Source organism: Panthera tigris, chromosome E2, assembly GCF_018350195.1.
Source record: "Panthera tigris isolate Pti1 chromosome E2, P.tigris_Pti1_mat1.1, whole genome shotgun sequence".
In the NCBI taxonomy this organism is placed as follows: domain Eukaryota; kingdom Metazoa; phylum Chordata; class Mammalia; order Carnivora; family Felidae; genus Panthera; species Panthera tigris.
This window is the reverse complement of record NC_056674.1, coordinates 27,935,878-27,960,858: the sequence shown is the minus strand read 5'-3', so window position 1 is coordinate 27,960,858 and position 24,981 is coordinate 27,935,878. Positions and strand designations below refer to the sequence as shown.

The window sequence follows — 24,981 nt, the reverse complement described above, 5'->3', positions numbered from 1 at the left end:
ACAAACCACAAGATCATGACCTGAGCTGCAGTCGGACGCTCAACCGACTGAGCCACCCAGGAGCCCCTGCTGTGGTAGATTATATATTAAATAGCCACAATGGTACTTCCATTTCTGCATGATCTTCCCAAGCCTTGCCACATCCCATAAAGATGTAAAATCTATTTCCCCTCCCCTTGAATCTGGGGGGGACTTTGTGACTTCTATAAGCAACAGGACACATGAACACGACAGGCTAGGTCGTAAAAGGCACCACGGCTTGCACCTGACTCACATGTGTTTGCTCTTTTTCTCTTTCAACTCTTACCCTTGGAACCCAGCCACCATGTTGTAAGGAAGCCTAGGTCATATGAAGAGGTCACCTATGGGTGTTCCGGCTGACAGCCCCTGAGCCAACCATCAACGTATGAGTGAACAAGACTTCAGAAGTTCTGCCTTCCAGTTTTCTGGCAGAAACCCTAGAGTTTCTCAACCCTAGCACCATGGACATTTTGGACCAAACAATTCTTTGGGGTCCCTTCTACACTGTAGGGTATAAGAGCAGCATCCCTGGCTTCTCCCCTCTAGATAACAGCAGCAACCCCCAAGTTATAAGAACAAAAAATACCTCCAGACATTGCCAAATGTTCCCTGTGGAGAAAAACTGCCCCTAGTTGAGAACCCCTGGCCTAGACATTGTGGAGTAGAGACAAACCATCTCTGACCTATAGAAACCCTGAGAAAAACTCATGAGTATTGTTTTAAGCCACAAAGTTTTGGGGTGCTTTGTTATATGGTAACAGATACCTTGGCTTTCTGCCTCCTGCTGCCTGGGGCCCTAGAAAGGTTCCAATGCCCTTTTCTGGACTGCCTGCATGAGAATGTGCCAGCTTCTGCACAGATTTGAATCAAATCTGCGTATTTTATTTTTTTGACCTTCCTTTTCAGATATATGTTACGTACTGAAGTAGGGAGTTCCTGTAAGTTTCACAGAACATACACTAAGCTTTAGGATCAGACAGACCTGGGATGGAATCCTGCCTTTGACTTTATATGACCTCTCATGTTGGCCTCTGGTCAAATGTTACCTCCTTGGAGACGCCTTTCAACGTAAACCCATCTAATACGGCACCTGAACCAATTATGCTGTCATTTTTTCTTCCTAGATAAAATTATATTAAATCTGTGAGACTGTAAGTTCCGTGAGCACAGTGGTCTTGCTTATCTCATCCACGCCTGGATCCCTCAGACCTGGAGAGTGGAATATGGCATAAAGCGTTCAATAAATATAGCTAAAGAAATGAATGCCCCAGAAGGAGTTCCTCAACCTCTCTAAATCTCAGCTTCCTTATCAGGAGGGTGGGGTAATAATGCCTCGCTCATACAGCCTAGCATCTAAAAGGCACTCAAAAATCGGTGTAAGGTCGTTACTAATAAAATTCAAAAAGTCACCATACTGGCTCTGAAAAGTAAGTTATATCTATATTTGATTACAGCTATTAAGTGTAGCCCTAGACACTCATGAACTGCACATGAAACAATTAAACAACGTCATGAAGAAATAACTCAATACAAACTAGAACACACTCAAACAATTTTTTTCTAACTTCCATTCTAAGAAAAATAACCACTACTTTAGATTCAAAACACTAATCTAAACCACACTATTATTTTACATTATGTGCAATTTATACTTTCCCTAAATTAAGGATTATTATTTGGATGACTTTTATTTAATTCGCATTTCTGGTCATTTATCCATTTTGGGAAAGGAATTTCAAACTACCCTGCCGTTCTGAGAGATTCCCAGTAAAAGGTCAACACATACGGTATTGTTGAAGAAATTAAGTAAAGGTCAACAGAAGTTAAACAAAAGAGGTGACTAAAATGTCTTTCCCCTCAACTTTGTTCGGCATGTAAGAATTTGTAGCACATCTTAATGCAGGTAAATAATCAACTCACAAGTAATTAAGCAGCAAATTTTATTTAGGTGAATTGTTCAGACTGATTTTCAATTTCCTTCTTTCCCTCCCTCCCTGTCTTCCTTCCTTGAAAGTTTATTTGAGAGAGTGTGGGGGAGGGGCAGAAAGAGAGGGAGAGAGAATCCCAAGCAGGCCCTGTGCTGTCAGCACACAGCCTCATGTGGGGCTCGAACTCATGAACCGTGAAATCATGACCAGAGCTGAAGCTGGACGCTTAACTGACTAAGCCACCCAGGCACCCCCCAGAACCGTAGTTCAGCATTAAAAGTAAAGTAAGTTAAGGGCGCCTGGGTGACTCAGTCAGTTGAGTGAGTGACTTCGGCCCAGGTCACAATCTTGCGGTTCATGGGTTCAAGCCCCACATCAGGCTCTATACTGACAGCTCAGAGCTTGAGACCTGCTTTGGATTCTGTGTTTCCCTCTCTCTCTGCCCTTCCCCCGCTTGCACTCTCTCTCTCTCAAAAATAAGTAAAAACATTTAAAATTTTTAAAAAAGTAAAATAAATTAGGCAGAGTTGTATGATCCTCATATATTTAATGTTCAGAGATAATAACACAAGAAGTTAGAGACATTTAGCCCCATCCTCCACAAAATTCTCCAATAACAGTTCAAACCACCCACCTAAAACCCACAAGGTTATGTAACTTAATAAATCTCTGTTTAAAAGGAATTTTAGAATACCATCTCTAAATATAAGCAATTATCCTTTTATCAAAAATTTCATTCTTCTGATAAGAAAAGGTTATGTCAACAATACCCCTGAACTTGGAATTTACTTAAAGTGTTTAATTCTAGTTTCCTACAGTTCAGAAAATTTCCATTATTTTTCCAAGGCTGAACTTAGTCTCATTTTCCTGTGATCTTCCAGGTAATAAATGTGCAAGCATCAGGGACCACAAATAGCCAGCTGAACTTGGAGAAGCATACCTGTTTTCTGCACAGCAGAGGCACAGCATATGTGCACTTACTCAAGTGAAACAAACTCTCTTTCTGCTAGTTGGAGATGGGGCTTCCAGTACCTTGACTGGACTCCCACTGAAAAAATGGCTCAGAGGCAAGACATGACAGTTTGTTCTGCCAGTGAGGCAGACAGGATCCCCTCCGGTTAGGCAGGTCTTAGAAGCAGTGATAGGCTTGGATAGGTCATGCTCCCCTGGGAGCATGGCTGTGCACAATCCCATTTGGCCCGGCTCCCTACAGGGCACCCATGTGAATGGGTGGATGGGAGAGGGCCTGAGCAACAGTAGCCCCCTCCCTCCCCTACCATGGGACATTCAGCTGGGCTGACAGGAGCCACAATGTCAGCAAAAGTCAGATAAAATATCCCCCTCTCCAGTGACCACCCCCCCCCCCCACCAACACCATCCAAATCTCTGCCTGGTTCATAAGACTGGGAGACAAACACAAAGCTACAGCGGGGGCGCCTGGGTGGCTCATTCGGTTAAGCTTCCCACTCCTGATTTTGGCTCAGGTCATGACTCTCACAGCTCATGAGTTCGAGCCCCACATTAGGCTCTGCACTGACAGCGTGGAGCCTGCTCAGGATTTTCAGTGTCTGTCTCTCAAAAATAAACAAACATTCGGGGGAAAAAAAAAAAAGCTACAGTTATCTGGCCACCTCACGCTGACAAGTCACTTCTGCAGCCAGAGCTTGCCCAGTCCTGTCCATATCGTGTGTTAGGTGTGGCTGGGCACAGTTTTCACATGATCGCACCGGTGAAAGAATGCACAGCCTGAGATCACTGGAAAATTACATCTGCTGACTAACAAATGTTGGCAGGTCAGGAGAGACAGAATAACTATATACGGGTTTCTGAACATTTACTCAATTTTTAAAAATGACGTAGAACTTCTGAAACATGCACTATTAAAAGCACAGCACCTCATATTAACTTGATGGAGTGCAAAATAGATGTCTAAAAGAACTGGGAATTGGGTGCCTGGCTGGCTCAATCAGAGTTGCAAATGACTCTTATCTCGGGGTTGAGTTTGAGCCCTATGGTGGGTGGAGAGATTACTTAAAAATAAAATATTTAAAAATAATGATAACTTAAAAATCTTTAAAACAAAGAACTGGGGAGCAACTCTCGAATGAATGTTTATACAGACACTTGCATTTAGTCAAAATCGACCATGTTTTGATCTTTTAAGAGTTTCAACTTTTTTTTTTGAAGTCTTATTTATATAAGTGATCTCTATCCCCAACATGGGGCTCAAACTCATGACCCCAAATCAAGAGACACATGCTCCTCTGAGCCAGCCTGGTTCCCCTAAGAGTTTCAGCTCTTGACTTAATGATGTGTCTAAGAAGAGGAGAGATACGTCAAATAAATACTTTACAATGAGATTTGTGAGTAATACACCAATGGTAACACAACAAGGTTACATCTTATTTGGTGGTTAAATTCTAAGGTTAGTACAGAAAGCAAATATTATATATCTTCAAGTTTACCCTCAAAAACTCCCTAAAGACACTCTGAAATTGAGGATCTGAGAGCAGCAGATTCTTATCTCCCAAATTACTCTCACTGCAGACATACATGTTAAATAGGGCAATGTGGAGAATTTTCCTTTGCTACATAAAGTACTATTTTTCCCTCCCTCTCAGTCTCTCATTGTTTGTTTGGCTTGAGCTGCTATAGTGTCATGTGACCAAGTCAAATGAGATTCTACTACCACAAACTATGAAAATCTGTTAGAAGAACATGCATTAACCCTTATACAGCTAGGTCACTTAGAAAAAATAGTTAACTACATATGGCATCTCCCTAGGTCTCTATGTACAAATGAAATTGATCCATATTAGAGACCTTGGTAATACCTCTTACCATGCAAAGGTGTTTGAAAATAGAAATGTGTTAGAAAAAAGCAGGGTACAGTATTGTGTATCTGGTAGTCTACCATTTGCCTTAAGAACACATGTATATACTTTTTTTTCAAATCATATACATATTTGATATTGAGAATTTCTCTGGAAGAACACACAAGAAACTGGTAACAGTGATGGACTCTGGGAGAGGAACTGGGTGGTGTGAGGAAAAGGAGGGAGGCTCTCTGCTTTATGTCCTGTAGTAACTTGTGAATTCTGTGATACATGTATAGACTACCCAATCAAATATAAATCAATGATTTTATGTTTAAGAAGAAAAATGAAGAAAAATAAAGACTAAATAGGGTGGCCAGGTGGCTCAGTCAGTTAAGCGTCCGACTCCTGATTTTGGCTCAGGTCATGATCCCAGGATTGTGGGATCAAGCCCTGGGTCGGGCTCTGCGCAGACAATATGGACCCGCTTGGGATTCTCTCTCACTCACTCTCGCTCTCTCTCTCTCTCCCTGCCCCTCTCTCCCTCTTGCTCTTTCTCTCTCAAATAAAAATAAAAAAAGAAAAAAATCTAAAAAAGAAAATAAAAGAATGCTTAAAAAAAAGAAAGAAAAAGAAAGACTAGAGAATTACCTGAATATCTTAATGGGGCTTAATATTTACGATATTTGTGATTCACCCTTATTGGCCTGACATAACTGGATGCAAGAAATCTTAATAATAAAACAAATACAACCCATAAACCAGCATATGGGCTGGACCCTATATCTCTGGAAACTATAAATATGACTCTTAGTGCTTGGGAAAGGTTCTTCAGGTTGGATGACAAACACAGTACAATGCCAAAGTCCAAGTTCCTGGCCCTTCAAAATTCTGCTTGATCCAAACAGTCTTTTGCAATGAGGCCTAAATATTTACCTGGCTGCGAAAAAAGCAGCTGTGACAGATGTTGTGCAAGTGTCTGAAGAGCTGCGGCTCCCCCCAGATGGTCCACATCCAGGAGGGATACGAGACTCTGGAGACACACGAGGGCTCTGCACTGAATAGTGTTCATCCTGGAAAGGAAGCGAAAAAAATGCGGTCTGTTTCCCTAATGCGGTCTATTATCCAACAGAATCCAGTATTAACTTTCCACCTAAGCCTCAGGCTCTGGCTGGGAATATCTGCAAGCAGAAGGTATATGGCTATTAACAAAGAATCTTAAGGTGAACTGTTTATCTACCTAATCAAATTGCTTGAGCACTCAGGGCTTGCGGCACAATTACTCACTTATGAGTCACAGGGAATCTGCTTTAGAAAAATTTTTATGCACAGCAGCATCTGAACTATTTTTAATTGTGAAATATGACATACGTAAAGTGCTCAACACATATATAGAGTTTACTAGTTTATTCATATTTTATAAAGCAAACACTGCGCACCCAGATAATAAACACCGCCAGCACCCCCACAGCCCATCTACCCCTTCCCTATCACGCCCCACCTCTCTGACCCCTAAAGGTCACCACTATCCAGGCTTTTATGGTAAACATTTCCTTGCTCTTCTTTATAGGTTTACCACCTACGTATGTCTCCTGAGACAAAAGTTAAGTGTTACCAGGTTTTGAACTTTGTAAAAGTGGAATCACAGTGTGATTATTCTTTTGTGCCTTGCCTTCTTGCTCAATGTTCCAGTTCGGCTTTTTATTTTTTTTTATTTTTTTTTTTAGTGCTGTACATATTCTGCTGCATGATTATGTCAAAATTTATTTATCCATTCTGCTGCTGATGGACACTGAGGTTGTTGGCAGGTTGGGGCAACTATGAACCACACTGCCATGGACATTCTCATGGCTTAGTGCACATATGCACCCCTTTTTCTATGGAATACACATAAGAATAGAACTCTTGAATCTGGGGGGAGTCAGCATCTTCTATTTAAAGGCCCATCGTTTCACATAATCACATAATAACAAATAGTTTTGAAAATAGAAAAGTTTGGGGCGCCTGGGTGGCTCAGTCGGTTAACCGGCCGACTTCAGCTCAGGTTGTGATCTCACGGTCCGTGAGTTCGAGCCCCGCGTCGGGCTCTGTGCTGACAGCTCAGAGCCTGGAGCCTGTTTCAGATTCTGTGTCTCCCTCTCTCTGACCCTCCCCAGTTCATGCTCTGTCTCTCCCTGTCTCAAAAATAAATAAACGTTAAAAAAAAAAAAAATTTTTGAAAATACAAAAGTTCTTACTTTCTAACCAAAGATTTCCAAGTGGGACTTCTAGAACATAGGTCAACTGCAATGCTGTTTGGAAAGGCAGTTTTCTCAAAAATCTAGATTTAAAAGAAGGCAGTAAAGCAAAGGTTAAAGAGTAGTGTCATTTTACACAAGATCCCTTTTTCAAATCCCAACATGTTACCTCTACGTGAAATGGTCAGACGTGGTGAGGACCTACTTACTGTTCCTCGTACTCCCGGTACCGTTAGTCCTAGCTTGCTTCCTGCCAGTTACCTACAGTGTGAGCAAACGTCTTTCCAATACACAGTGAATAGCTAGCCCTCCCCATGCTCCAGAATGAGGCTAGACTTAAAACAGACTACCTTTGGGGCGCCTGGGTGGCTCAGTCGGTTAAGCGGCCTACTTCAGCTCAGGTCATGATCTCGCGGTCCGTGAGTTCAAGCCCCACGTCAGGCTCTGTGCTGACAGCTCAGAGCCTGGAGCCTGTTTCAGATTCTGTGTCTCCCTCTCTCTGACCCTCCCCCGTTCATGTCTCAAAAATAAATAAACGTTAAAAAAAAAAAACAAAAAACAGACTACCTTCTTTGGGATGAGGTAGTTGGTGAAAGCGGTGTGAACCTCATGGGAGAGGCAGAGGGGAGAGAGCAACTGGCCACCACACTCGCTGAAGGAATTCTCCATAAATGCATCACTCTCATCGCTGCTAGAAAACTCTTCCCACTCATCGTCGGAGGGATCTGGGAAGAGTGCGAACCACACATAATTGGAATATTCAAGAAAATCCTCATGGAAGCTGCCCTTTCAGTCCAGGGGCAGAATGTCTCAGTGTAAACTGGTGACAAACCTTCACTGCAGCACATGTTGACGATAATTTCCAGAGCAGTCTGCTGAGCTGTCAACAATGCCATGGCTTCTCTCAGTTCCTTGTCAGTGGGCTTTAAAAAAAAAAAAAAAAAAAAAAATCAACCAACCCTCAATGTTTGGGAAAATATTTTCACGTGGATGTCCTTAGTTAAAGCCTACTACATGATTTCTACCCTTGGACTAGAGCACTTGGGGGAAGGGGCAGCCAGAAGAAAAGTCCTAACGTGCTCAAATACAAATAAGCATTATGATTCCTCTTGGCACTGTGCAGCAGGCCACTGATAACTGTGCTTCCATCTCTCTGGATGGCTGTTCTCTAAGTGTTGCTTAGTTAGCTGCAGAGAACAGGTAAATATTCAGGAATTCTGAACTGAATTCACCCTGAAACTTGATCTAATGTGTTAAGAAGGAGCTCAGCCCACTAAGATTAAAACAAGAGCTCATTTCAGAGACCAGGCACTTATCCACAACAAACCTGCTTTTAGATGCTTACATGTCCTCTTGGAAAAGACTGCATTAACAAGAATTACTAACAAGCCCGTATACGCAGACAGGCTTGCTTCCTGGCTTTCTTTGAAGACCGAAATAAAGCATTTCTTTAAGACTGAAAAAAGGGGAGAACTTTTTTCCTCTGGAAATAATTAACATGAACTTATCAATTACTATTCTTAAAATGGGCTGTATAAATTTACATGACCTTAATTCTCAAGTTACCTATGAAAAGTGAAATAGCTACACTGATATTCCAGAAGAGTGCGTAAGCTAAAAATAACGTGTATTTCATTGTCTGAATGCTTCCCAATTTCAACAGGTTTCTAACTGCCTTCTCAATGCCTCTATAGTATTCTATTTAACAGATACACTATCATTTATTAAGCATGCCACTAATTTGGAATATTACAGGTTACTGGGATATGACATTTCCTCAGATTTACTGGGTCAAAAGGGACATCTACAGATCTTGTGACATGTTCCTATTTTCCCTTCAAAAAGGTTCACACTGATTTACAATCTCCCACCAACTTCTTGTACAATGATTTGACTGTAATTTTGAACCATGTTCAAAATTATTTATTTTTATTTTTTTAAAGTTTTATTTATGTAATGTTTACACCTGATGTGGGCTCAAACCCACGACCCCGAGATCAAGAGTCACATGCTCCTCTGACTGAGCCAGCCAATGTTCAAAATTATTATTAAAGAATAATAAATAGGGGTGTCTGGCCAGCACAGTCGGTACGGCATACAGCTCTTGATCTCAGGGTTGTAAGCTCAAGCCCCACACTGGACGCAGAGGTTCCTTAAAGTGAAATCTGGGGCGCCTGGGTGACCCAGTCAGTTAGACATCCAACTCATAGCTTTGGCTCAGGTCGTGACCTCACGGTTCATGGGTTTGAGACCCCGCATTAGACTGATGGTGCAGAGCCTGCTTGGGATTCTGTCTCCCTCTCCCTCTGCCCCTCTCCCCAACTTGTGCTCTCTCTCTCAAAATAAAAAATATTTTAAAAATAAGTATCTACAACAAAAACAAAATAGTAATAAATTTAAAATAATAAATTAAAAGATAATACATTTGGGGCGCCTGGGTGGCTCAGTCGGTTAAGCGGCCGACTTCAGCTCAGGTCACGATCTCGCGGTCCGTGAGTTCGAGCCCTGCGTTGGGCTCTGGGCTGATGGCTCAGAGACTGGAGCCTGCTTCCGATTCTGTGTCTCCCTCTCTCTCTGCCTCTCCCCCATTCATGCTCTGTCTCTCTCTGTCTCAAAAATAAATAAAACGTTAAAAAAAAAATTAAAAAAAAAAAGATAATACATTTATTAATAATTATTTTAAAAGCAACGTGTTAATTTAAAACATGTAGCTTAGGAATCCCTCCGTTTGTATTCCTTTTATCACTGGCAAGAATGTACATAAAAATTATTCCTATCTGCTGTGTATATGATGTTCAAGTAAACATTTATTAGAGTAGACTCAAAGTTAAGTAAGATATGTTCTTGCTGAGCTCCCATTCCCTTGAGATGTATGAAGATCTGACTCAGAAGAATCCTGAAATTAAGTTCTACTTCTTTATGTAATTCTCTTGCTCAGAACAGTTCCCTGCTTCTTACTGTCATCAAACTAACATAAAGAGCCAATCTAGATGAAATGTTATGACATCTGAGATTTGCTTCAAAATGTTCAGCACTGAGATGGGAGAGAAGGTGGGGAAATAGATGAAATAAAACAGACTATGATTTGATCACTGATAACTGTGGAAGCTGGGCGAGAGACTCCTCTATTTCTGCCTATGCTAAAACAACAACTTGGGCTGGTTCCTTCTCTACATATTTGTGGCCATATCTTCTTAAGTTAAACGATGTGATTAAAGGTTTTGATCCCGAAGGACTCCTGCACCAGCCACTGGGCAGTGAGAAAGACCAGAGCCGACAAGCATTACACACTTTATATTCCTGGCACATACCAGCATGATGCCCAGCACCCTACTGGCACTTAAACACTGGCTGGCTGACCAGCGTGTTAACCATCCTGTCTACTCGGTTATGTTAATAGACTTTAAAAAACAAGTTTTGTTATGAGAAAACACTGCATTTTATAAGCACCAATGTTCTATTTTTAAATAATAGCTGGGAGAGTAAGTGCCTAAACAACAGTTAAATATCAACACTTTTTACACCATGGCACTTTCGTCTTGGTAGACAAGGATCTCAGTCCCCACCTTCTCCCCCTAGGAGCCCCCTGGAAGCAAGGCTGAGGGTGCAGAACTCCAGGGTGCTGTTCTCCCGCTCCCCGGGAGGTGTTTCAGGTATTTCAGGGTTCCCCGACAGCCCACCTGTAATCTCGGCTTCTGCTGACGGGCATTTGTCGTGGTAAAACGTGGTCTGTGTGCACCAGTTGGGATAAGGTCAGCGCAATACCATGGCTGCAGAAGAGCCTCCAAGCCCTGATCTGTCACTTTCCCCAGATGGAAGCCACGTATGTCCCAGATCCAGGACTGACCCTTCCCGTGACAACTGAACAGAAAAATGTTCCTAGGGTTCTTTATAAATACCCGTTTGCGAGGATAAGGCACATGGCTATGCCTTTGTCTATCTTGTTTTACTGGCTTTAAATTGTACTCAGACTACAGACAAAAAAGAAATCTGGGGTTCAAATATGTGCCTGCCTGCACCAAAAGGGGTGCCATGATTTTGAAGCGACTTTATGATTTGCAAGCAGCTCCAGGCTTCTCACTTTCATAGTGGCCCCACAACTCACCGCGCTGCTGTGTACCTAAGGGCTAGCCACGGGGGCGGGAGAGTAGCTCCAGCTACAACATTTTGACTTCGCTAAAATAGCACCGATCTGTGCTTTACAAGACTTTGCGAACCCAGGAAAGTAAGATACTGTTATATTTCTTTTCAGGTATATTCCATTTAGAGAATTTTTATTGGGCACAAACTTCTCAAAACTCTAAGACACTGACTAAAGACAGCTCTCAGTTTCAGTTCACTTTATACAAATCGGGGCAAGCCACATGCAGAACTGCAGAAAGTGTGAGGGAATGGAAATAGCACTCTTCCGGCCCAGGCTTCATCATCCTCCTTCGGAATGAAGAAAGCCAGCAGCCTCACTGATGTCCCCTGCCTCCAGGCCCCCTAACGACACCAACCTGCTTTCGTCATGCTGTTCGTACCCCATCCTAGACAGTGAGGTGTTCTGTCCAAAAAGCCTGCTCTGACTACCTCTTCCTCTCCTCTCCCATCAGGGCCATAGATCTGGTGTACCTCTCTATAAAACACTACTACCTCAGAAATCTGTGCACAGCCCTATCACTGCTCCTGGCACGGCATATTATAATACATCCTAATTATGGGTCTGTCCTCCCAAGATGGAGAAGGTCCCTTAAGATGAAAATGTCTTGTCTTTCTAGCATCAGCATCTGGCACGGTGCCTGGCACACTGCAGGAGCACAGAAAATGTGCACCTGAATGAAGAAAGCCAACCTGCTGTCCACCCTGCTCTCCTCCTTGGGGGAAATGTTTTTCCAAGGTATGGCTCCATCTCTGCTGACCGGCTCCGCTGACATGCTCCCTGCACCTAAGTTTGCTCACCTTTACTCTGACACAAGCATGTCACAACCACCCATTTGGCAAACCCTAAAACCCATCAATTCTCATAAGCACCCAACCTTCTCTGCCCAGCAGCAGTGGGCAAATGAGGGCTTGCTATTTTTAAGGATAAATACTAAAAAAGAGACAAGAATGCAAGGGGACGAGCCAAGCAAAGTAAAAATTCCTTTAGTTTGAAGACAGTCTTGCAGAATATGTAACAAAGAGGGGAGACACAGGAGTTAGGAAGGTGTCTGCATGCTATTTAAAGTGTTCTAAAAGGACGGGTCTATCCCCTCTTTGAAATATTCTGTATATAAAAGTTTAATTTTAGATAGGAGATTTCTTTTCCCCCTTTGGGAGTAGATTTATAATGTGACCACGAGAGTCGATGGGGAAAAAGGACTGATTTTTACTGGAGTTCACTTTATATTTAATTTTCCTGTAACATTTTTCTGCAAAGCTTTGGCGACCTATTAAAAGAAAACAGCTGTATTAATCCAGGATTGCAACCATCAATCTAACTTACTGGAAGTAAATCTGAAATGAAAGTTTTCCTTCTGACTTTTCTTTTATGAGGAACTTCTTCCATTTCATCGTCTTCAATCAGATTGTCACCATTGGCATTCTCTCGTATCTCCTCTGTCTCTGCTGCCGCTTTTAACCTTTGAGTTTCGGCCTCCTTCATTTGAATAACTATTTCACCAGCATCCACTTCCAACACTTCCGATAAGATCTTCAGTATGGCATTTATGATTTCTGCCTGACTCTTGGATGGAATAATGTCTTTTAGGTTCCAAACTGTTCCTGGGGGGGGGGGGGGGGGGGAATGCACATAAGGAATCCCCTGTGAAAGCTTTTATTAAATCCAGTTTCCATGAGATTGGTTCTTTAAGCTCAGATGGGATTTCAAAAAATGTCAAACCCTCCTCCACCTGTTTAGTTTTTATTAAATGTCCACACACACACAAAAAAAGCTTTGCACAGAGGCAGCTCTCTTTGTTACCATCCTCCACAATCATCTCCCTTCCTTGGCACTCAATGCCTTTCTCTGATACACCACACAGCAACAGACCAAGAGAAGGCTGATCAGGTTTCACCTGAAATGACAAATCAAGTTGCCCACTCTCTTTCATCTTAATCTGAGCTGCCCTCCTAGGCAGCTTCTTATACTCCAGTAGAATTAAATGTACTAAAATTCCAAGGTCTCATGGACAAACCAGAGAGCAGGTTCTACAGAACAGGAGCCACCTGTTACTCGTTAGTCAGTTATAATAAAAATACTTCCTGGTACCTACCCAAAAGAAGTGAAAGCAGGGACTCGAACAGATATGTGTATACCCATATTCACAGCAGCATTACTCAACAGCCACAAACCCAAGTGCCCAACCATGGATGAATGGTTAAACAAAATGTGATAAATATATATAGTGCAATAGTATTCAGCCTTAAAAAGGAAGGAAATTCTGACACGTTACAACATGGATGAACTCTGAGGGCGTTATACTAAATGAAATTAGTCACAGTTGGTACAGCTTGTGACTTTTGATCTTGGAGTCATGAGTTTAAGTCCCATGTTGGGTGGAGAGCTCACTTTAAAAAAATTTTTTTTAATTTTTTAAAACTAATAAAACAGGGGCCTGGGTGGCTCAGTCGGTTAAGCATCCGAATTGGGCTCAGGTCATGATCTCGTGGTTCGTGGGTTTGAGCCCCGTGTCGGGCTCTGTGCTGACAGCTTGGAGCCTGGAGCCTGCTTCTAATTCTGCATCTCCCTATCTCTCTGCTCCTCCCGTGTTCATGCTCTGTCTCTCTATCTCTCAAAAATAAACATTAAAAAAAATGTTTTTAATAAAATAATGAATTAGCCAGCTTCAGAAAGAAAAACACTGTATAATTCTACTTATATGAGGCACCTAAAGAAGTCAAATTCATAGAAACAGAAAGTAGAAGGGTGGTTGCTGGGGGCCGGGAGGAGGGGGAGATGGGGAGTTGTCCAATGTGTACAGAGCCTCACTTTTGCAAGATGAAAAGTCCTGGAGATTGGCTGCACAACAACGTTGAATGTACTTAACACTACTAAACTGCACACTTAAAAATGGTCAAGATGGTAAATTCTACATTACATGTAATTTTTTTTAATGTTTATTTATTTTGAGAGAGAGAAAAAGAAAAGAGAGTGCATGAGCAGGAGAGGAACAAAGAAAGAGAGAGAGAATTCCAAGCAGGCTCCATGCTATCAGGAGCCCACGAACCATGAGATTATGACCTGAGCTGAAACCAAGAATCAGATGTTCAACCAACTGAGCCACCCAGGCACCCCTATGCATAACCTCTTGAATTAAGGATCTCCACTTAAATATTAAATTTTCAGAACAGACATATACCGGAAAGTCCTGATGTGGTGAAATGAACGAATGATTGAATTTTGGCCCCCATCTCTACCCATTACATATTACTAAAAAAGGACACTGTCCCAAAATCGCTAAATTTTACCTGCCACCAATGTCTTTAACAGAATGTAGTCCATGGAACTGACTGGAGAAAGCATTGCTGACTCCAGTACATGCAATGCTGGGGCAGTGAAAGAGTTCAGTAGCTCTGGGTTATCTTCAGTCACTGTCTGCAAACAATATGCTATAAAGATAAAAATTAAGAAACAAATGAATTCTGCTAGGGTAATTTATACCAATCTAACTCATCAGAAAACATCTGCATCTTTACAACTTCTTCAGACACAGGTAGCTTTTGTAAGATAGATACGCTTTACTTCAAGCATGATACATGCAAATGAGGCTCCTCGAAGATCAGTGAAAGACGTTTTTCTTTTTCTTAATTTCTAATTCTTTATACAATATACTTTCACAAAATACAATTTAAAGGCTCTTAAATGTTGTGACAACATGGAATTGCTATGAACATTTACAGAAGTTTCTCCTCAATTTCTGTACTTACAGTGGACTGGTAGTAAACAGCCTGTGGACCAAACACCAGTACACAGACAACACTCTTAGCAGCTCCGCTGTCAAGAACAAGCCCCAGGTTTGGGGTCATTCTGGCTTCCTTTAAATTTAGCATGACCTTAAAACTTAGGGCACTTATTTCTAGCGAAGCAATATTTCTTTAAGAAAAAAAGCATCTTAGGGGCACCTGGGTTGAGTTGAGTCGGTTGAGCGTCTGACTGTGGCTCAGGTCAGGATCTCACAGGTTGTGAGTTTGAGCCCTGCGTCAGGCTCTCTGCTGTCAGCACAGAGCCTGGAGCCTGCCTCAGATCCTCTGTCCCCCTCTCTCTTTGCCCCTCCCCCTGCTCGCTCTCTATCAAAAATAAACGAACATTAAAAAAGACTTAAGAAAATATTTTACATAAAAATATGAGTAAACTGAGAGATGGCTACAGTATTCATAGACATATGGTCATTTAGTACTTACTTGCTACCTTGTACTAAAACAAGATAATGGATTACAACTTGCATATTAGAAATAATTAACTGAAAGTATCAAAACAACTGGGATTGCCTGACAGGTCTGGCAGAAGAGACCTCTGAAGCACAAAGATGAAGCAAGCCCAAGTTTGTTTTTCTTAGTGTGTTCCAAACAAATCCATTTCTTTCAGGTCTCAAAATTTCAAAGCTGACCATACCCATCCAAATTAGTCAAAATATATGCTACTTCTGTGATCTAGTTTGGTTCCCAAAACACATTTGTATACGAATCCATAAATATGCATGTGTGTGTGTGCGTGTGTGTGTATATATATATATATATATATATATATATATGCCCAAATGTAATTTTTTTCACTAAGAGATTAACTAAATTCACTTTAGCAAAAGCCTAGAGAAACTATGGCTACTACCATAAAGACAATACAAGAGCAAAGAAAGCCATATTAACATAAAGAACAGTGTCTCAGAAGTTCACTTTACTTCATGTGAATGTTGCTTGATTTTCAAACCAAAGTTACTTGACATTTGTTTAAAAAATCATGAATCTAGCTAAATGCGGAAATAAAACACTATTATACAATTCAAAATTATTTTATTCTGATCCATCTTTTAGAAGTTTATTAGAGAAAAAAAATTTTAAATAACTAAATCTACAAAAGATACAAAAACAGAAGTGAAGTTTTTCTTTTAAAAGCTACTAACTAGGGGCGCCTGGGTGGCTCAGTCGGTTGAGCATCCGACTTCGGCTCAGGTCATGATCTCACAGTCTGTGGGTCTGAGCCCCGCGTCAGGCTCTGTGCTGACAGCTCAGAGCCTGGAGCCTGTTTCCACTCTTGTGTCTCCCTCTCTCTCTGCCCCTCCCCCAGTCTCACTTTGTCTCACTCTGTCTCTCAAAAATAAATAAATATAAAAAAAATTAAAAAAATAAATAAAAGCTATTAACTACCTTTTGTCAATTTCCCTCATTGTAAGAAAAATTGTCTTCTGAAATGAAAAGCCACCTACAAATTTCCTAGTTCAACTGTTTTTAAGATCCACATTTACTCATAAATCACCCTTCCACCAAAGATTCCATTTTGAGAAACTGATTTAAAAATTTTTCCCAGTATTATTTACTCCACTATTTTTTGTGTGTGTGTGTGTGTTCTCTTAAAAGTATCCATTAGAGACAAAAGAAGCATCACTAAGAGGAAACACACTTAGTCCATGCCAGGAGAAATGCATAATTAAATAAAAGGACAGCTGGATACCTGGTCATTATAATGGGTAGAAAAGAAATGCTTTGCATCAATTATTTCTCCACTGTCCCCAGAGTTCTGTTGAGCCACCCACCCTGCAATCTGTCTCCTGAAATGAATAAGGGCTCCTCACTTTGGCTCTCTCACCCCCCAGAGAGAAAGTGAGGGAGGCAAGGCAGCTGAAGCTGCCAGCCTGGGCTTTCCCTGTCCCACAGAAGGGAAGCAGACCTATGTGAAATTTCAATCACTTACTTTCCTCTCTCAAAAAAAGCACAGGTTATCAGTGTTCTGCTGAGAGTATGAGATAGTGGTACAAGACATTTAAATAAGTCTAGATTCCAATTAACTTTGGTTCAAAGGCCTGGTAGTTGTGGGTTACTACTTCTCAGTAAATGGGAGATAAAAGCTTCAAGACTTAATAAAGCCTTCTAAGAATGGTGATACACTAGAAACCGCACCTGCTCACATAATTGCCTTCCTCCCTTTCAGAGTGAAGAGCAGGAAAACTGTATGAGTAAGTAAAGTATTAATCATAGATTTTAAAAGATCCAAAACAAACAGAACTCAGTTACACATTTATATATAATGAGAAAAAAAATCACTCCTGTAGAATAAACATGCTATGTTGGAATAAAAATTTTTGAATAAGGCCATACATACTTAATAAATCATCACCTTTTCTTCACTTACCTACTGAAATAGCCAGGTCCACATTGGTGGAAAACCTACTTAAATACTTTAATACAATCTCCAAACACCCTTCTTTGTTGAATATAGATACTGCTCTACTACTGCATTCACTAAATTGAAGGGGGAAAAAAAAGTTTTACTATTCACATGTTAACATTAAGAAATCAACCACAGAAATTCATGAAAAGATAAATTAGGCTTTATAAACGAACTAAAGAGCTGGAGTCAAGCACCCACCATTTTTACAGATGAATAAACCAATGCCCATTCATATACACTGTACATAAACAAGACTGGCCACCTGTATTGTTATGTCTAACACACCAGGACATTCTAACCAATCTCTTTACCTGCATGCCAGTTTCCTTATAGGAGGCTAGAGCTGGAAGAGATCTTAGAAATCACTACCATTTACTTCTAATCCTCATTTCATACAGGAGGAAACCTAGGCCCCAAAGATGGAGTGATCTATTCAAAGATCACACATTTTATTTGTGGCGGTTCCTTGGGTCCAGCCTACTGTTCCTTCCACTGTGTAACAGTAATAGTAAGATAAAGTGAGGATAAAAGGCCTCTATGCTTATAAAACAAAAAGCACAAATTTAAAAGAAAATAAAATGAATTTTATTCACTCCTTCTAGACTATTATAATCAGCAAGCAGAATTTGCAGTCTGCAGAAGAGAAAGTGCTATCATAAATATAGTTGAAGCTACACTATCTTTTAATAAAAAAATCAGAATTAATGTTAAGAATGTTATTAATAAATATAACTAAATATAATAAGTATATGAAATACGGGGTATAAAAGAAAGGTAATTTTAATAATTTTATCCCTGTTTCCAGAGAAAAGTATCCCTCTGTTCATACCACATATACACATGATACAATAAAAGAGCGGATCAGCTTATTAAACAGAGGTGACTAAATTACGAAATTCAATCTTGTTATCGAAAGATAAACTATTTTCTGCCTGACTCTCTGTCCATCTGTCTACCTACCTACCCCACCTAGTTACTACAGCACTGCTATGAGCCTACCCTCAAGATGGCCACAGCAGAATCAGATATAGTCAGGAATATAAGGCATACATGCGTTAAGATAATTGTAAATATATACACACGTATACAACTTAAACATATAGGATTTAAAATCATGAAGCATAAGACAAAACTGAAAAGCTAGAACAACTGGAAACGGTACTGTTAGGGCTCACAGGCATTCAGGAAAGAGACACTGTGGAGACTACTTTTTCAGGCTCTTTTCAAAGAAAATTTTTTAAAACTTCTAACAATTAAATAAGCTAAAGTTCCTGGGTACAGGAAACTGTTAACCACCCACTTGCTCATTTCCTCAAATCTGATCTCTCCAATTTTCTGGTGGAATGCATCCACTAGTTTGAAATGAAATCATCGGCACGTTCAGACTGCTGTGTGGGCAGCTTTTCAGGATCCAACTTAATCCTGTTTTCTGAGATACATCTGTGCTTTTAGGTCAGAAGGTATCATTGCTGCTGACTAGAAAATAAGGAACTATGACACAACCCGGTTAGAAAGGTGGGACATAAAATAGGGTAGGAAAAATAAGTCCAGGTAGTGTTTCTAGCCATTTCCATTCCTAAAATCAAGTCCACACCACCCCGCCACTGCTGCAATCATGGAGAGCATGGCCTTCTTCCTACTGGGGCCAAGGGAGCTCTTCTCAGGAGTCGGCGGTCCTGTCAAATGGCAACTGCTAGGGTGGAGGAATAACGCACCAGCCAAGGTCTGTGGCCCCGTCTCGTCCAGGTGCCAGACCGAAGCAGCTGCTGCACAGGGGCTTGACTAGCTTGAAGACAATGACCACTCAAGGGTATGCAGGCAGTGGAGGGTAACTGGGGTAGAGTACATGGTAATGGCCACGATTCCTCTTATTTCTGTCAGCAGCAATGATTGGAGAGAAGTCATAAAGCAAAAACAGAGACAGCAATGCTATGAGGAAAAGGGCTTGGGAGGGAGGGCTGATCTTAGATCACCTAAGATCACAGGCCCACCAAGGAGAACAGAGCTCTCTCTACAGTTTTACAGAATGAGCAGCAGCCTGAGTAGTGTTGAAGCAGGAGGCTGTGTTCGGAAAGCACCTTACCATATATTCCACAGCACATTCATGGCCTCATTGGCTATGTTCTCAATAGAATTTCTGTTCTGATCTTTTTTTTCCTGTGGAGACATCTCATTTGAATCCAGTCCGGCACTACACTGCAACCAAATATCATGATTAGTACCCTGGTTCAAAAGAATAATTAAACAAAAAGGCTAATGATAGTGAAGAAACACAAAAACTAAACATCAGAAATTATAGTGGTTAACGAGCTCATCAAATTCTCATAAGCAGTACCCTTCCCACAGTCCTGTTCCCTTCTGGCAAGAAATACAGACGGGAAAAGTTCACGAGTCATTGTGCAAACTGGATACAAAGCATTTAACACTTTAACATGTAGAATCAATACAAAGTATTTTATCTAATGCAATGAAGACAGTAAATCAGGCACAGAAAGGTAACACGCAATAGGAGCTAACATCTACACAGGGCCTTCTATGCACAAGGTACTACTCTAACCACTTTTACATTAGGTTATTTAATCCTGACCATAACCTGTGAGGCAGAGGATCTATTATCCCCAATCTTCTGCTACAAAAGGAAAACTGAGGTACGAGATTGCAGAAAGCGTAGCTTAATACATGGCAAAGCTGGGATTCAGATCCATGTATTCTGGCTCCGAAGTCAGGGCAGGACTGCCCTGTAGCACAGCCCATGGCCCCCTCTAAAGCAGAGCTTCTCAGTCTCAGTACCGCTGACATTTTGGACTGGATGATTCTTTGTTGTGGGGTTCACATGTGCACTGCAGGATGTTAGCAGCATCCTTGGCCTCTACCCACTACATGCCAGTAGCCAACACCTCAAAAATGTCTCCAGACATTGCCAAATGTCCCCTGTGGGGAAAATCACCACCAGTTCAGAACCAATGCTCTGAACAGAATAAGATGAGATGCCTCTCATCAAAATTGGATATTCTTTATAAAGCCTTAAATAAAAGTTATGTATCAATACAGAATAGTGGACTAGAAGCAGCCTAGAGAGAGAGAGCGCGCCTTATTCCCTTCAACTACGTCATGCACTAAGGTTGGCGTGATGTTAAATTTGAAAACTTAATGTAGTCTTCATGGCAAATTCCTAGTCCGTGCCTCAGTTTTCTCATCTCTAAAACAGGAATAACACCTTCCAAATAGGACTGCTGGAAGGATTAAATAATACATAAAACACCACCTGACACAAAAACGTAAAAACTACTTTTATTTACAAAATTTAAGGTCTAAAGGAGTCAGTCTATAGTTTTAGAAAGGGCTTTTCCAACTAGCGTATAAATAAAAAATAGTGGGGACAAACTAATGGAGACTGGTATAATGAGAAGAAATCTGTGTTTCTAGGAAAAGAAATAAAATGCCCATAGAATGTTTTGAGGGAAGACAAAATAACTAATACCAAAGGGCTTAAAAAAAAAAAAAAATCTAAGTGCATATACTAAAAGCTACAATTAAAAATTGCCATGAAGATACTTTTTAAACCACCTACCTCTTTCAGCAGTGCGACCAGAGGAGTCATGATATCCTTAGTCACCATGTCATCACAAACTTCAAAACCTCCACAAGCACTGAGATTTCTACACAAAAAGTTTAAAATAAGTTTTACTTTCTCAGAGCACACATCACAAAAACACTTTTAAGTTCTCAAATGTAATTTCTACCCATACTTAAGGTTTTCCAGATGGCACTGCATATGATTTCTGTAAGATGCTACAGAACCAGGGGTGCCTGGGTGGCTCAGTTGGTTAAGCATCCGACTTCAGCTCAGGTCATGGTCTCACTGTCTGTGGGTTCGAGTCTCTCTTCAGGCTCTGTGCTGACAGCTCAGAGCCTGGAGCCTGCTTCGGATTCTTTCTCTCTCACTCTCTCTACCCCTTCCCCGCACACACTCAGTCTCTCTCTCTCTCTCTCTCTCAAAAATAAACATTAGAAAAAAAAAAAAAAAGATGCCACAGAATCAATCCAAAGATTTCATCTGTTCTGATCCTTGTTTCACATGATGTAAACAAATGACTTTGTCATGTGACAACTTAATTTTGAAGTCTGAAACAATACACAGGTACATGGCTACAGGGGCAGTAAGAGAGAGAAGACTTTTCCTATTTAATGTGAACAAATCACAGCATGATCTTACATGAAAGGAACTTTTCTTGGGATCAAGACTTCCAAGGGCAGCAAGGGTGAGGCTGAAGGACAGCCCCTGAAGCAAGCCAGGCTAAACTGAATTTTAATTGGAAAGCCACTGCCTGCTTGCCTTCTGAGTGCACAGCACTGTGCCAGGCACTGAAGACGGAGATGAATCAGAAGACGCCCCCACAACCTTCCAGGAGCTCCCAGTGTACGTATGCTGCAGGGAAAGAGTAGGGCTTCCTCCATGTGGTTTCCTCCAGTATGTGGCTAATCCCCATCCATCCCTTAGAGCTCACCTCAAACACCCCTCCCTTAGGGCTTTCTTCTCTGAACCCCCCAGTTATCTATCTATCTATCTATCTATCTATCTATCATATATAATGATTTATAACCAAATCATTATTTGGCTAATGTCTGTCTCCCTCAAAGCTGTAAGACAGAAGTCATATCTATCTTGTTCACTAACACATGCCCACAGCCTAGCCCACTGCTTGGAGCACAGTGGATACACAAAATATACCTGCTAAAGCACCAAATGCAACATGATATAGACAGAGCGGCAAGAATTGCAAACACTACCTTCTACTCTTGCCCCCTCTACAGTCCATTCTCTGCACAGACACCAGAGTAGCCTTTTCAAAAGATAAATTAGATCAGGCCGCTCCTGCTCACCATAGGCCCTTTAGCCCTACACCACCGAGTGCCTGTCCACCTCTCCAACCTCATCTGTAATACCCACCCCTGCCCTGCAAAGCCACACTAAACTTCCTGTTCTTTAACCAGGCCAAGTCCTTTGCTGCCTCACTTCTTTGCTGTTTCCCTCCGTCGGGAATGCTTTTGCCCTGGATTTTCAGGTCTGGCTCGGATGCATCAGATCAAGTGTCATCTACAGATCATAACTTAAAGGAACTTCCCACCTCCAACTCATTATCCTCTTGTTTCTCTCCATAGCACTTCTCACTATCTAGTATTTCCTGTTTTACCTGTTTACTAGTCTCTTGTCTCCTCATCAACACGGGTTCTGTGAAGGCTCAATGTTCTGCCTGCTCAAACTCCCTGCACCCAGAACACGTGCCACATGCACTGGAAGAGCTCACAGAACCTCGGGACTCTGGGGGTTCCTGGAGAGGGAGCGATGTATGTTAGGCCTTGCGGGGAGGAGGATACGTGGCAGTTGGCTGCTTGCAGCTGGAGCAGCCAGCTGGACAGATGGGATGCGATTGGGGGAGGGGGGTGCGCTCCTCAGGGGTGTGCAGACTGAGTTCAAATCCCCCCTCTGCAAATGGGAGACCCTGGGCAGTTCTGGGTCTCCCGAGCTGCCGAAGGCAAGGGCACGGAGATAATCGACGGTGCGTGGCACGCACACAGCGCTGGCCGGCCGCCGCGACCCCTCTCTCTCCCGGCTCACCTCAGCGCGCCGGCCGCCGTCTCCCTCACCGCCAGGCTGGGGTCCAGCAGCAGCGGCCCGAGGCGGCGCACGGCGTCCCGACGCGCCAGGCCCGGCAACGCAGGCCGCTGCTGCACCAGCCGGGCCAACCCCGCGCAGGCGCACTCGCGGACCTCGGCGCTCGGGTGCTGGAGCTGCGGGACAGGAGCAAGTGTCAGACGCAGCACAGAGCGCAGGCGCGGGGGCCGCGGCAGGGGCGCGCCGCGCTGCCCCAGGGCTCCGCGCGAAGCCCGCCCCTCGCAGCCCCGCGCGCCCCCGCTTCACCTTTTCTAGCAGCTCCGCCGCCGGCCCGTCGTCCTCCTCTCCCTCAGTCCCGTTCGCCGCCGCCTCGGCCTGACAGTCGCCCGTAGGAGAGAACTGAGGCCGCTTGAAGCGCTTCGTCCGGCTCTTGCCCATGGCGATGTGCGCTGGGAGAAAAGACCGAGAGAGGAGGGCAACAGCAGGACCGCGGAGGCTGCTGAGCTGGTGTCAGGGTCCTGCTGCCGAGGGGTTCTCGGCCCCACTGCTCAGCCGGGCCCGCTGACTGCCGGAGCCCACATGGAGAAGCAGTGCGCAAGCGCGCCGCGTGTCGGCGGGGAGGAGGCTGGCTCCGGGAGCGCGCAGGCGTAATGGTGGGGGTGGGGCCAGACCTGGGTTAGTAGCGGAGTCAGGGGTTTTTCCTCCCCCGGGAAGAAGGAGACTGGGTTTTAATGGGATTACAGCCTCCCATGAGCCTAGTGACGTTTATTGTTACTGAACGTTGCCACACTCTTATTTCCATAATAACCAAAATGCGATTAAGGATACCTAACTTGCAAGGTTATTGTGAGGCTCACATAAAATTGTGTAAGGCGCCTAACACCAAACCTGACATATTTATTTTAGGTGCTCAAAATTATTAACCAGGATTTTTTGTGTCCCCCAGGGCATAGCACAGCTCCCGTCAAGTAAACAACCCAGTTTTTGTTTTAGATGTTTTAGAATGAATGTACATCTATGTTTGATCAGACGGATTCCCTTAAATTAATCTTCCCGGGGGCACCTGGGTGGCTCAGTCCGTTGCTGTCTGACTTTGGCTCAGATCCTGATCTCAGGGCTTGGAGAGCTGACAGCTCAGAGCCTGGAGCCCGCTTTGGATTCTGTGTCTCCGGGTCTCTCTGCCCCTTCCCCACTCACACTCTGCCTCTCTCTCTCTCTCTCTCTCTCTCTCTCTCTCTCTCTCAAAAATAAACATTTAAAGAACATTTTTAGGGGCACCTGGGTGGCTCAGTTGGTTGAGCCTTGGACTTCGGCTAGGGTCATGATCTGGCAGCTCGTGAGTTCGAGCTCTCCCCACCCCCCCACTCACCCAGGGCTCTGTGCTGACAGCTCTAGGGGCCTGGAGCCTGCTTCAGATTCTGTCTCCCTCTCTCTCCGCCCCTCCCTTGCTTGCACATGGTCTCTCTCTCTCTCTCTCTCTCTCAAAAATTAAAAAAATATATATATTTAAATTTTTTTAATAAAATAAAATAAAATTCCTATCTTAAAAAAAAAAAAGTTAATCTTCCGCCTCAGTTTCCTCGTTTGTGAAAATGGGAATACTGATAATACATACCTAAATACATACTTGGACACATACACACACTCTCTCCAGCTGGACACTAAACCCTGTGAGGACAAGACTGCCTGTTTACACAAATCACTGTATTCCCAACACTGGCCCAACAAGTCCTGCCTGGCACAGAATAGGCATGCAATTTCTTGAATGAATAGAGACCACATAATGAGGAAAGGGTAGGTCATGTCATCTAGACAAAACAGGAGGAGATTGAAAAAAAAAAAAAAAGGTTCCTGCTGTTTCTCTCACTGTGGGGATGAACAAGACAAAATGGTCAAAAACCTTAGCTGAGGGAAAACTTTGTGGTCTGTTTTCATTAGTTACTCTTTCCTGGGAGATATTAACACTTCTGTTCAAATGAATGATAAACTTTATTTAATGAGCTTAAGATCCCTT

General features: G+C 42.6%; 1 protein-coding gene across 3 annotated transcripts in view; it reads right to left on the bottom strand.

Moving 5' to 3' along the window:
- The window catches only part of HEATR3 (HEAT repeat containing 3), a 40,640-nt gene extending 17,076 nt beyond the window's left edge, over positions 1–23,564 (bottom strand). The window contains exons 1-11 of one of the 3 annotated variants that reach the window (XM_042968727.1): positions 23,274–23,564; positions 22,971–23,143; positions 20,922–21,009; positions 19,434–19,546; positions 17,312–17,421; positions 14,434–14,574; positions 12,470–12,747; positions 7,835–7,925; positions 7,570–7,727; positions 7,003–7,085; positions 5,702–5,838 (exon numbers count right to left, since the gene is read on the bottom strand). In XM_042968727.1, coding sequence (XP_042824661.1) covers positions 5,702–5,838; positions 7,003–7,085; positions 7,570–7,727; positions 7,835–7,925; positions 12,470–12,747; positions 14,434–14,574; positions 17,312–17,421; positions 19,434–19,546; positions 20,922–21,009; positions 22,971–23,143; positions 23,274–23,405 — 1,504 coding nt within the window. In that variant the 5' untranslated portion in view covers positions 23,406–23,564. Of the gene's footprint in view, positions 1–5,701; positions 5,839–7,002; positions 7,086–7,569; positions 7,728–7,834; positions 7,926–12,469; positions 12,748–14,433; positions 14,575–17,311; positions 17,422–19,433; positions 19,547–20,921; positions 21,010–22,970; positions 23,144–23,273 lie in introns of those variants that run through there. The other 2 variants (XM_042968726.1, XM_042968728.1) reach the window with 2 other exon arrangements.
- Between the last annotated feature and the right edge of the window lie 1,417 nt (positions 23,565–24,981).